General features: G+C 34.1%; 1 protein-coding gene across 2 annotated transcripts in view; it reads left to right on the forward strand.

Moving 5' to 3' along the window:
• PIAS1 (protein inhibitor of activated STAT 1) overlaps positions 1–13,989 on the forward strand; it is a 125,510-nt gene that overhangs the window by 28,331 nt on the left and 83,190 nt on the right. For both annotated transcript variants that reach the window (XM_058541933.1, XM_058541931.1), the window contains exon 2: positions 1,778–2,222. In XM_058541933.1, the coding sequence (XP_058397916.1) occupies positions 1,778–2,222 (445 nt within the window). The remainder of the gene's footprint in view (positions 1–1,777; positions 2,223–13,989) is intronic.

Raw genomic sequence — 13,989 nt, forward strand, 5'->3', positions numbered from 1 at the left:
ACCTTATAGAGAACATAAGAGTTTTGGAATTCATTTGGATTTATATTATAGTTATACGAATAACTTATCACTGTAGATTCCACCCCACCCTTTCTTCTGGTGTGGCTTTCTTGTTTATTTTGTTCATTCATTCATTCATTCATTGTCCAGGCATTTGATGAGTTACTACTGTTGTCAGGCCCTAGTGTTAGATGCTAAGGGTAACATGACCTTGTGCCCTAGATGACCTCAGTCTGGTCATAGAATTACTTGTATAAACAGAAGATTATAATTCAGCAAGATAAGTGCTAAGATAAAGATATGAAAAATGGCCTGTAAAAATAGTGAGGAGAGAGTCGTTGGTTTTGCCAGGCCTGAAGGGCAAAGACTGATGAAAGCTGGACTTTGAGGACACAAAGCATTTTCCAAGCCAGAACTAGGGGAAGAGCTCACATTTCTTTGATTAACCAGCTCTAATGCATATAAAGCTCTTTATACATTTTTTTCTCACTATTTTATTTTTACTTAATTATATATTTTGCAATTTGCAAAGAACTTCTAGATGATTGGCTGGAGGAAGGTGTCATCTCAGGGAGTGGTGGTGAATTAGGGATGGCAGCTTAGCTTTTGTGTATTGGTATTTGGTATGAGGTGATGGGATAAAACAGTTGGGGAAATAGAGAGCAAATGGTAAGCTTACAAGTGTCTTCCATCCTAACACCTCCCTGTTAGTGGTGGTCAAGTCAGGATTCTGCTGTTAATAGCTGTATGATCCTGGGTAAGCCATTTCTTCTCTTTGGATTCCATTTTCCTCTACTTTAAAATGAGAGGATTGGTATTGATGGGCATTTCCTGTTGGCAGTCTCTTGGTAGTTGAGGCAAGAGAAGCAGTGACCAAATAAGTTTGGGAACACAGGGTTAAACAAAGTTAAATAGATTTCTTTACTACAGCCTTATGCATTGTGGCATGTGGATTGAATTCCTGGACTTTTTAGCCTGGACTTGCCAGCAGAGTGAGTCAATAATATGTTTCCAGCTCCGTCCTTTTCCTAATGGTTTAGTGGAACGAGCATGGGCTTTAGAATCATACGTATCTGGGTTTGAATTCTGACTGCTACTTAGTAGCTTTGTGGCCATAGGTAAGTTATTTAACTTTTCTTAACTAGTGTCTTCCTATGTAAAGCAAAAAGGATAACTCCTTGTGGAGTTGTAAAGATTTAGTGACAACTCTTGAAAATATCAAATGTATCTGGTATATAATGGGTCAAAAAAGGTATAGTGTAAGTCCTACAAATTTCAGAGTTAGAATAGTATGTAATACTTTTTATAATATGTTATTTATAACCTGCCTACATCTGGTGTCTGAGGTGGGCTGTTCGTGTGTTTCGTATATACTTATATAATTTCCCCCAAGAAAACCAATGTTCTTGAGGGCTCATTATTATCTTTTGCTAGTCGCATAGCACTCAGCACTCTCTTGGAGACTCAGTAAGTGCTTGATAAATACCTGACGGTTTCATCAAAACAGTGGAATGAGGTGAGATGTGGTTCTGCCTGGTGTATACTTTCACCTTTACGCCCTGGATAGAAGTCAGTGAATTTGTGAATATTAACTTTAAATTTCGTTGGTTATTTATGTTAAATGATTAACTTTTAAGTTTGAAGTAACTAGAATTGACTGTAAGTGAGCCAGCCTTTAAGCAAACCATAAGGAGAAAGGATTATAATAAAGTATTGTCTAGTATTGTAAATTATATTATTGGAACACTAATGTTTTATATTTTGTTTTGTCTCTAAGCAAATGGTTATGAGCCTTAGAGTTTCTGAACTCCAAGTACTGTTGGGCTACGCTGGGAGAAACAAGCACGGACGCAAACACGAACTTCTCACAAAAGCCCTTCATTTGCTAAAGGCTGGCTGCAGTCCTGCTGTACAAATGAAAATTAAAGAACTCTATAGGCGGAGGTTCCCCCAGAAAATCATGACGCCCGCGGACTTGTCCATCCCCAACGTACATTCAAGTCCTATGCCAGCAACTTTGTCTCCATCTACCATTCCACAACTCACTTATGATGGTCACCCTGCATCATCACCGTTACTCCCTGTTTCTCTTCTGGGACCTAAACATGAACTGGAACTTCCGCATCTTGCATCAGCTCTTCACCCAGTCCATCCGGATATAAAACTTCAAAAATTACCATTTTATGATTTATTGGATGAACTGATAAAACCCACCAGTCTAGGTAAGATTATTCTATAATGGTTATTTCGTTACTTTGGGGGGATACATTTTCATTTTAGAGTTTTAATTTGACCCAGTTTATTATTCATAATGAAACTTAGATTTGGTAGTAGCATCTAGATGATAATAAGGAGCATTCAGTTTTAGACAAAATCAAATATATAAAAGCTGTCTTTAGACAAAGAAAAAAAGTATAGTCAAGTTTCCAGTGATGGTTGCTGACACAGTAAATATTAAAAAGTTGCCAAGAATATAAACTTTTAAAGTGTAATGTTTTAGATTGTTGATTGATATTGTACGGTAACCCTTAGAAATTAAAAAATTAAAACCCAGTAATTACTACTAGCCTCTGTATTTAGTTCTTAATTTTCAAGTGTTGATGATCTCTGAAACAAATGACTGACTAGTTTTGATTATTTAAATAAGTGGTTTTAATTATTATAAAAGGAGATTTGAGCTTTGATTGTGTAGTATTTCAGTTTCAGCTGCCGTTTTCAAGTGGATATGTGTGCTTTGCGGGTGCACACATGATCATGGTTATATAATACGAATACTTGAAATTTCATTTACTATGTTTTCCCATTATTTGATTAGTGTCTAGCATATTAATAGAATTCAATGTATTAATCAGCTTGTAATTTTAATTGCTATAGTGCTACCTTACTTTATTTAATGTAGAATAAAACTGACCCTGTTGTGATCTCTGATGCCTTTGGTGTAATATAGTTGAAATATCAGACTTGCAGATGCTGATTTGTTGTTATAAATCAGTAGTTGGCAGACTTTGGCTGGCGAGGAAAATCCAGCCTGCGGCCTGTTTTTTGTGGATCTGAGTGAAGATTGTCTTTTTTATATTCCTAAAGGGTCGTAAAACAAAAACAAAAAAGAATATTTACTGTCTAGCCCTTACAGGAAAAGCTTACTGACTCTATTACAAATCATTAAACATTTCAGTTGGGGGATTGATCAGTGTTGAATTTTGAGACCATTTACTGAAATTCTTTGAACTAGGAAATACTGTTTTTAGTTATTTAGCAGAATTTACCTGAATAAATTAAGAGTATAGGAGTCATTTTCAAACAGCATGAATTTTATATCACATTATTTTATTTTTAAAATAACCATAACAAGAAAACTTAACACTTGTTGAGAATCTACTGTATGCTTATAAAACTTATACATGCTTGTTACAAAAAATGGAAGTGCCAAGGTCTCTTCCTCATTAGCAGTTTAATGTGTATGCATATATAAGCAAATTATGTTTCTTGTTTTTCAAGAAGGAATCATATTTGTTTTTTTTTTTTTTTTTGGAAGATTGGCCTTGAGCTAACATCTGTTGCTAATCTTCCTCCTTTTTTTCCTTTTTTCTCCCCAAAGTCCCAGTAGATTGTTGTATGTCATGGTTGTGCATCCTTTTAGTTGCTCTGTGTGGGACGCCACCTCAGCATGGCTTGATGAACAGTGCATAGGTCCGCGCCCAGGATCTGAACTGGCGAACCCTGGGCTGCCAAAGAAGAGCGTGCAAACTTAACCGCTACGCCACCGGGCTCGCCCCAAGAAGGAATCCTGTTATACACAATATTCTGTGACTTGCCTTTTTTCCCCTTACTAATATGTTATAGACATTTAATACATATATATATATTTCCCATTTTTAATTGAAGGCCATATATACACACACATATATATGGTGTGTATGTGTACATATGTGAGCGTGTGCGTGTGTATATATATATTCTAGCTTATTTCTTATTAAAGACTGCATACTATTCCATGATGTAAATAAGTCCTCTATTAAAAGACAAATTTTTCTAGTTTTTTGCTGCCCAAAACATGCTTCGGAGAACATCATCTGAAAATTAAAAGGAAAAAACATTGGCGGCTTTTATTTGATTTGATTTCTAGCTGTCAGATTTTCTTCTGGTCTTAATAATTAATGTATCTGGCTGTTTTTATTTTTGCTAATACAGATTTCAAGTACCAGTGTGAATAGATTATGTTTATATATGTATCTAAATTTTGTTATGGAGAGTAGAAATGCAAACGGGACACACATTATGGTTATGTTGGATAATATTTTAAATAAATTAAAATTAAGAGAATTTTAAGTTGATTATTTTTATTTTACTGAGGTACTTTGCTTGAATATATGTTATGTGTTCATTTTTAATTGTCTATGCTAATTGTCTTTTCATGCCTTTGTAGCTTAATATATCATAATTTACATCTTATATCTTATTGCTTTAATACTTCAGGATACTTTTATCCTTATGAACTTTTTAATGTGTAATAATAATGGGTAAATATATCTAATTTTCCCCCAAAAAGATATTAGAAGATAGTTCATAAGAAATTATGTTGTTAAAGCTGCAGTTTTTGATATCTTTCTATAGTATTTTCCCCCAATGACTGTTTTTAAAGAATAGGCAGTAAATTTTAAATAATTTTTCCATCTTTTCTCTTCATCTGAAAACTTCTAGAATGCTTCAATGGGGTGTTTTTGTGTGACAATTTAAAAACAGTGTCATAAAGTTTTGCCTTTTGTTTGATAACCAATAAGTAAACCCTTGCATTTACAAAATTGACAGGGTTGAAGTAGTAAAGTGTTTCCCATGAGATTTATTTAATTGGGCTTTCTTTATACGGTCACTCCTCATTATTTGCACATTCTGTTTTTGTGAATGTCTCCTGTTTCAAATTTATTTGTAAGTCCAAAATCAATACAACAGTTTCACAGTCATTTATAGACATGCACCGAGTGGCGAAAAATTTGAGTTGACTGATGCACACTTTCCCACCTGTGGTTAAATAAGGTGACTCTTGCCTTCTTGTTTTCAGCTCTCCTACTGTAAACATGTGTCCTCTTTGTGCTCTATTTAGTGCCACATTTTTATGCTTTTTTTTTTTTGTGAGGCAGATTGGCCCTGAGCTAACATCCGTTGCCTGCCTTTCTCTATTTTGTATATGAGATGCTGCCACAGCATGGCTTGATGAGTGGTGTGTAGGTGCGTGCCCAGGGTCAGAACCTGTGAACCCTGGGCCACCAAAGTGGAACTCACAAACTTAACCACTATACCACCATGGCCCCGTGCTTTTTATTGGTGATTTCACTGGTTTTATGCCCCCAAGCATAGTGCTGAAGTTCTGTCCAGTGTTCCTAAATGCAAGAAGGCTATGATGTGCTGTATGGAGATAATATTAGATCAGTTTTGTTCAGGCATGAGTTAAAGTACTATTGGCCGTGAGGTCAGTGTTAATGAATCATCAATATATATAAGGTGTGTCTTTAAACAGAAACACACATAGAAGAAGGTTACATATTGATCAGTGGATGAAAATCTTGTGATCAGAGGCTTGTAGGAACCTAACCCTATATTTCCCCTAGGAGCAATGGTTCAGTATTCACTAAGTCGTTGTTTGTGGTGACTTTATAGAACATAACTACCACAAATAATAAAAATCATCTCTACATTTAAAGTATAATTTGATTTGAATACCAGTTTTCATGAATAAATCCACTGTTTGTGGTATACACACAAAATGAATAGGTGGTATAGAATTGCTTAGTGGTAAGTAAATAGATTTCTAATTTCTCATTGTTATCATAGAATTAAAATAAAAGCAAACATTTTGGTTATGCATAAAAAGATCTCACCAGAAAGTAATTTATGGAAGTTTATTGATTTAGTAAATATTCTAGGGAGGGAATGCTCAGTGAATCTGAAAAAGATTTATTGAAAAAAGATTACCTGAAGAGTATAGGTTGAATATATTTTAAGGCCCTGTTTTATAAAAAACAGAATAAAAAAAAGAATCTGCAAGATTTTTTTAATGTTATTAAAAAACTGTGTACTTCATTAAATGAAGTGACTACTTCATCAGAGAATTCAGTTTTCTAAAGAATTACTTTTGCCGGTAGATCATTTGTTTTGAATCTAGGAAGACAATACTTTCTGAAAAATTAAATGGCTCCCAGCATTCTCTTTGTTCTAAACATAGTACATTCAAAATCATTATAAACTCTTAAGAGTTTAGTTTTGAGCTGTATATAGCTAGCTAGTTTACCACAATTATGACTTGAGTCTAGAATGTGGCAGGTAAGTTTAATTTTTCTTTTTTTCCCTTCCATTTTAGGCTTAAGCACTAGATTTAAACAGATTTTAAGATGTTCTGATATAAGCTGAATATTTTTATGCATAGTTTTGTTCTATCTAAAATCAAAACAATAGTTATGATATCCCCCATTTTATTAGATAACTCTTGTAATCATTTTGTTGTTATTTCTTTAACAGTAAGTAATATTAAAATCTTTATTCATTTTGGAACCATGTATTAAAGAGAATTCTTTTCATTGGCCTTAGTTAACTAGAAGAATTGGGAGATGAAGTAAAGGTGGTTTTAAAGTGAAGTGCTTGACTTATTGTGTATTTTTGCCTGTCAGTATTAAAATCCTGTTTGTTCTATGAGGCCCATTTCACATGCTTTTTAAAACGTTTTCCATTAATTTTTCTAAGATTTCTCCCTTATATCTATCTGTTCCTTCCCCCATCCAGAATTGATTTCACTTTCCTGCGTGCTTTTAAAACATTTTGTTGTTGTTAGTTCCTCAAAGTAGTAAGGGCTCTGCTGTATTCATCTGTATATTCCCATAATAGCTAGCTATGAACCTCTTACATGGTAGTTGTTCAGTAAACTTTTATTAGCTCTTCAATTCCTTTCAATATAATAGATGGAGTCTTTTACTTCACTCTAATTTAGTGAATTTTAACCATTTTAACATCCAGACACAACTGAGGTACACCATGTATCATAAACTTATGATACATGGCTTATGATAAGGATGAGAAGTAGAGTAAGGAGAAAAGGAGTATCCTTCCTTTTATTGTTCCCGCCCTCACTCTGATCTCTATGGTTAATTAATGACTTGGATATTTAACATACTCTATTTAAAAAAAATTTTCCCTAGTTACAAAGATGTCACGTCTAATGTAAAATCCACAGACACTACTTACTTTAGAGATAAATTTTAAAATATTTCTATTGTATTCTTCTAGTCAGTCATTATTTTGTGTGTGTGTGTTATGTATGTGTGTGTGTTTTTGTTTTAATGAAGAGGAGGACCTCAAATACTAACTGACTTAACCCACCCAGCAGGGTGGGTTTCCACTTATGTTATTGATCTGTATACATAATGGGGCAGAGAAAATTTTAATCTTTGTAGTAGATTGAGCACCATGTGTTAGAGTGTATTGAAATATCTTATTTGCATAGTGTGCCACTATTGGTATTGATGAGCTATGGAATTTATGCAATTATGAAAGTGAAAAGGACAAATAATTTTGGATTAAGATATTTTATGTCCATTCAGAGGCAAGATATTTCGCCTCAACCCTTTAATATTATTTTATTTAAAATAATAAAATTGTTTAGAATATTATTTTTTATATTTATTTTTTATGTTGACCTATGTTAGAGCATCATGGCAAAAACACAATATTTTCACAGTGACTGAAAGGATAATAATTCTTTAGGATGCATTATTTGATTTGATTCAGACTTGAATAAACACATCCATTAATACTCAGTTTTATATTTGTTACTAATTTAGTTATTTCTGTCTTCCTTGACTGAGGTAAATTTTCAAAGAGAAAATACAGTTTTTAACAGTGACTTTAAATATTTTTAATAGTTTTAAGAATTTCAAAGACTAACGTGTGGAGAACAGACAGCTTTGCATTCATTTGGAGTAGTCATGTGAAAGTTTGGTGAGTCATCTCGAGGTTTGCTTTATATCAAATTTAAAAGCCAGATCATATCTTCTCAAGGGATGTCTTTTCAGGTTTTTAAAGATCTTTGGCAAATACATCTGAATAAGTTCACATCATGTGTCTATGGATTAGAGATTTCTTATAGATTGATATGAGGAATAATAATTGTTGACGTTGAGTGTTGTTTATTAGTGTTCTAATTCGGTGTTCTGCTAGTTGATTATAGAAGGATACAATATATCCCCTCTTATCCAAATGGGAACCAACAGTTACTTGATAAAAGTGATGAATGATAAAATGATACATAATAACTTAAACATCTTACTTTAATGTAAAACATATTAATGTATATTCACTTGACAGTCTTTTGATGTAGGTCAAGGCCTTTTCTTTGAGATCACTGATTTCCCACTTTCAGCTTCTTTAAAGCAGAGAGAGAATTGAAAGACTTTTGTGAAGCAATTTGATTGCAGAATCTGTTACAACTGGGGAAAAAAATCTTTTATAGTTATGTCAGTCACCTTATTCCATTGTAGTTTTTTTTTTTTTTTTGAGGAAGATCAGCCCTGAGCTAACATCCATGCTAATCCTCTTTTTGCTGAGGAAGACTGACTCTGAGCTAACATCTATTGCCAATCCTCCTCCTTTTTTTTTCCCCCCAAAGCCCCAGTAGATAGCTGTATGTCATAGCTGCACATCCTTCCAGTTGCTGTATGTGGGACTCAGCCTCAGCATAGCCGGAGAAGCGGTGCGTTGGTGCGCGCCCGGGATCCGAACCCGGGCCTCCAGTAGCGGAGCGCGCGCACTTAACCGCTAAGCCACGGTGCCGGCCCTCCATTGTGTGTTTTAAGCAACTTTTATTTGATCTTTGCAGAGCATTCAGCTTAGTTTTCATAAAAACAGAAATTCTTTCTTTTTGCATATATATTTCATTGGTTTTGTAATATTTAAGTTTTATAATTACAAGTGCAACTGGCATAAACAGGTTTGAGAATAAACACCTCTGGTTTTTGGTACGCACACCAAGTGGTGTGTGCAAAAGCACTGGAGAGCTGTCTGCTTGCTAGAGCATCAGTCAGGATGGATAAAGGCAATGGGGAGCATCAGTTAATCCAGTTAAGAAGGCTTCTGCTAGCTAGTCACAAAAGACCTCGTATTGTATGATTCCATTTACGTAAAATGTCCAGAATAGGCAAATTCATAGAGATAGAAAGTAGATTAGTGGTTGCCTAAGACTGGAGAGGTATAGGGCTGGGGGGGCTGGGGTGTGATAGCCAAAAGTTATGAGGTTTCTCTTTGGGGTGATGAAAATGTTCTAAAATTGATTTGATAACTCTGTGAATATAATAAAAATCATTGAATTGTACACTTTAAAAAAAAAAAAAAAAAAAGAAGGCTTCTGCTGATTTTCTTTTGCACCATTCTTATTAAACTCTCCAAAGACAATGAAATTAGAAGTTTATTTGTTCTCTTGCCTGAGAATAATTCAAGTGGTTTCTTCTTTGGAGGAACAAGATGGATCATAATTTTTATGGTTGAATTTTTTTTTTTTTTTTTTAAGAAATCTACTTTTATTTCCCTGTCTCTTCTTTGGGAGGGTTATAATGGGGTGAAGGATTGAGAGAAGTAGAGAAGTAAGCAAATTATGTTTTTTATCATACAGTTTTATGTTTGTAGTCTTTTGTTTTAGAACTCATTACAGTTTAACCCTTTTCTCCTTGAGGACAGTGACAGTAAATAACGCGGGTAAAATGAAACGATTTCACAGACTTTTTCTCTTAAATTTGTTTTTTTACTAAAAATTGTCATAAAAATTTGGAAATTATCTGTAAAGATGATCTCTTCTTGGTCCTCCTAGATTCTAAAAGTGTCCTAATATTTTTTGGGAAGTATTTGGATGCTACAGACTGAAGAATCTGAAACACCGAGGCACATTTTAATTGATCATGTGGGTGTCATTCTTCAATTTGTGATTAAACAAATAACTTGTTTATGTTTTATCTCTCTCTTTTAAGTCTTGGAAAGTGCTTCTATTTAAGTTTTAATGTTTGTCAAACAGTCTTTTCCATTTAAACACCATAAATCCAGTTGTCTGGATTATATATATTTGGATTTTCCTGAGTTCTGTTACAACTAGTTCTAACTTGATATGGGACAATATACCAGTACTTGCTAGGGAAGACTGGCAACCTAGGTGTACTGGGTTTGTAGTCTCAGTATTTTAGAAAGCTAGGTCAATCTCTTACCTTTAGTAGAACATTTCTGTAGAGAAAATTTACAATTATTTTACATTTGGGAAGATGTATGAATAATTTATAGAAAACATTTTAATTTTTTTTGTGTGTGTGTGAGGAAGATCAGCTCTGAGCTAACATCTGTGCTAACCCTCCTCTTTTTGCTGAGGAAGACCGGCTCTGAGCTAACGTCTATTGCCAATCCTCCTCCTTTTTTTTTTCCCTCCCAAAGCCCCAGTAGATAGTTGTATGTCATAGTTGCACATCCTTCTGGTTGCTGTATGTGGGATGCGGCCTCAGCATGGCCAGAGAAGCGGTGTGTCGGTGCGTGCCCGGGCCGCCAGTAGCGGAGCACGTGCCCCCAACCGCTAAGCCATGGGGCCGGTCCCGAAAAGGTTTGAATTTTTAAAAAATATTTATAAACTTGGTTTTTGCCTTAGGAAAAAAGGTGGCAGATGCTTCAGCATTTCTGAATAGTTAAAATGATCCATCTTGTTTTGTGCAGTGTGGGTAAGGTTTCTGCTACATCTTAATAACATTGGTTACCAGTGTTTTCTGCCAAGGGCTTCTCTGACATTGGATTAGATTTCACAGTTTGCTTCTCTCATTTTTTATAATTGAGTTTGCCTTCCTCCACATGCTTAATAGCCAGTGCCTGGAGATCAGGTGATGTAAATTCAAGGACGCAGGCTCTGATAAGTATTGGAAAGGGCATTCAAAGGTTTTATGATTCACTCTACTCTGCTTTTAGAAAATTTGCCTTCTAACAATTCAACACAAGTTGTGCTCTCCTGTACTTGAATTTTGGGAAATCAAAAGCACTGACTTTTTCTGTAGGCAGATTTCTTCCCTAGAAACTTTTCTTCCCAATTTGGCAGCACTGGTTTCTGACTTTCAAAACAAAATCTAAGATTTACCTTCTAAATCTACATTCTTTTGAAGATAATAGTCTGTCTTTTTATCTGGTGAATTTAATTTAATATTTTCATTGCTGTTTGTGTAGTGACCCAGAAGCCCAAAGGCATCTAGTGTGTTTTTAATAAATGAATGTCTGTGTTCTTGCGTGTTATCTTGGGAACTAAAACTAATAGATCTTCTTTGGTTGTAAAGGAATCTTGACAATCAGATTCAGTAAAGAATTCCTCTGTATAATTGTAAATGTGAAATTAAAAATTTTAAATTGTGAGATTAATGAGCTAGCCATTTAGGTTCAGAAGCAAGTACAGTTTAACAAAGAAATCTAACATACAAGATTTTACTGGGATGAAATTGAAAGATCAGACATGTAGCATATATAGTATTGTTTTAAGTGCAGCATTTCAGAATTTGCCACTGGGTTCTATACCACTTTGGCTCAGTCTCCCCAGCGCAAATTGAGTTGCAGACCAGCCAGCTGGAGGACTTGGTTGTGGTAATCATGAGGCAGGTAGGATAGTACAACAAAGGAAGAACCCAATTTTGGCAATCTATTTCTTTCTATTTTTTGTTTGTTTGTTTGTTTTAAGAAATTTTGTTGATAGCTCTCTGGGTGATTAGAAGATAATTTTAAGCCATTCCCTTTCTTGAGCCGTATTACTTTGGTGCTGACAGTGCTTGCAGATGACCCCAATAGTTTTGAGTGGAGATTAGTCATTCTAATTCTTTGGCACTACTGCTGTTAAATTTATTAAAACTAAAGTATAAATAGGCTTTAGTTGTGCCAAAGATGGGAATATTGCAGTGCAAAAGAAGCTGCACGTTGAACGTGGTATTAGAATTAAATCACTTTAAGGTAGGTAAAAATAAGAAGGCTGAATTATTTTTAAAAAACAAATTCAGTTTATCACCTCTATATGTTCTCTGCAGTTCCTAGAATTTTGTCTCAATGTGTATTTTGGAGCTATATTTTTGAATATTTTATTTCTGCTCTTAAACTTTATTGTTATAATTTTAAAATTAATGATTTTATTATAAGATATGGATTAGAGGGGAAAAATCACTTATCTGTAATATAAATACTCATAAGCATTTTGTGTTTCTCTTCACGACCTCCTCATGTAAAGTTTAAATGTAAAGTTAGCAATTTATGTTTACATATAATTTAAAAACTCACAAAGGAAATGATGGATAGAGTAGATACATAAAAATATTAAATTCTGTGCCTCACTTTTTTTAAAAAAAACCCAAGTATAAAAGTAAATACCACATATAAAAATGTTTGAATCAAACATAAGACTAAAGGGGAAAACTCAATATGGAGAGGGTACCAAGACTATTAGGCAAGATGTATGAATAGGAAATTATTAAAGGGGAAGTGCAACTAGAAAACATGAAGGATACTCACTTTCACTAGTTCTTAAAGAAAATTCAAAATAAGTCGATAACGAGGTTCTAAATCTTGTCTATAGTATTAGATTTAAAAAAAAAAAGTATTTCTATCCAGTACTGATGAGATTTGTTAAAATGTATGTTCACTGCTGGTAGCAATATAAATTATAATACAGTTCTTTGAGAGTACACTTTGGCAATATGTAGCAAGAGCTTAAAATACTTTCTGATCTTATTAATTCCACCTTTGGAAACCCAAAGCCTAAGAATATTCATTGCAACATTATGTATTTCTAGTATAAAAATCAGAAAACCCTAAATTTCCAATAATAGAATAATATTTAATTAACCTGAGATATATATACCACGTGGAATATTTTAAGGCTCAGTTAAAAATGATTATCATGAAGTCTTTAATACATGAGTTGGGGAGAAAATAATGGGATAGACAACTAAAAATTATTGGGCATCTACTCTGACGGGCATTAAGCTAGAAGCTTTATATCTGTTATCTCGTTTATGCCTCCAGACGACTTTGGAAGGTTAGACCAATAACCTAAATTTTATGAAAGAGGTAGCTAAGATGTGAAGAACGTAATTCACAAAACTTAAGTGAACGGTCAGAATTTGAACACAAGCACATTTGCTTTCAAAGCCAGTGCTCTTCCTATTATATAACGTAAGATGTTAAAAATGAATAAGATTTTAAAATTGTACTTTAAAGTAATTTAGCAACTTTATAACATCTTTTACTCTCATTTTTATTTAGAAAAATCTCCTTGAATTTTTTTCAGTAGAATTCATTGGCTCTACAAATGGGATCACTGTGTTGAAAGTAGATCCTTTATGGGGATCTACTAAAGGTGTTTTGTACTCCATACATACATTGAAAAAGGGTTTGAAACTTCAATTTTACATGATCATCTTTACCAGTACATACTATAAATGAAATGGAATTTTATTTCAACAGATCAGTTTGGACCTGTGTGAAATTCGTAGTACATATGAGGAATTCTGATTTATTACCTCTAGATGTTAATCTCCGGATTAAAAAAAAAATGGGGGCTGGCCTGGTTGCCTAGTGGTTAAGTTTGGCGCGTTCCACTTCGGCAGCCCAGGTTTGGTTCCGGGCACAGACCTGCACCACTCGCCAGTGGTAGCTACCCACATAAAAAAGAGAGGAAGATTTGCCATAGATGTTGTTAGCTCAGGGTTAATCTTCCTCAAGCAAAAAGAGGGAGATTGGTGACAGATGTTAGTTCAGGGCAAATCTTCCTCAGCAAAAAAAAAAAGTATTTTGTTAAAATAATAGACCCTTCATAATTCAATACCTAAATATTTTAAAGAAAAACTCAATTTTTTTCCAGTCCAGTCTAGATTTCAGATTTTTGCCAAGATTCATTCTGTTGAAATGACATGTATATGCAATTAATCTCAAAATCTTCTTGATGATTTTCTA

Source organism: Diceros bicornis, chromosome 5 (assembly GCF_020826845.1).
Source record: "Diceros bicornis minor isolate mBicDic1 chromosome 5, mDicBic1.mat.cur, whole genome shotgun sequence".
Taxonomy (NCBI): Eukaryota; Metazoa; Chordata; class Mammalia; order Perissodactyla; family Rhinocerotidae; genus Diceros; species Diceros bicornis.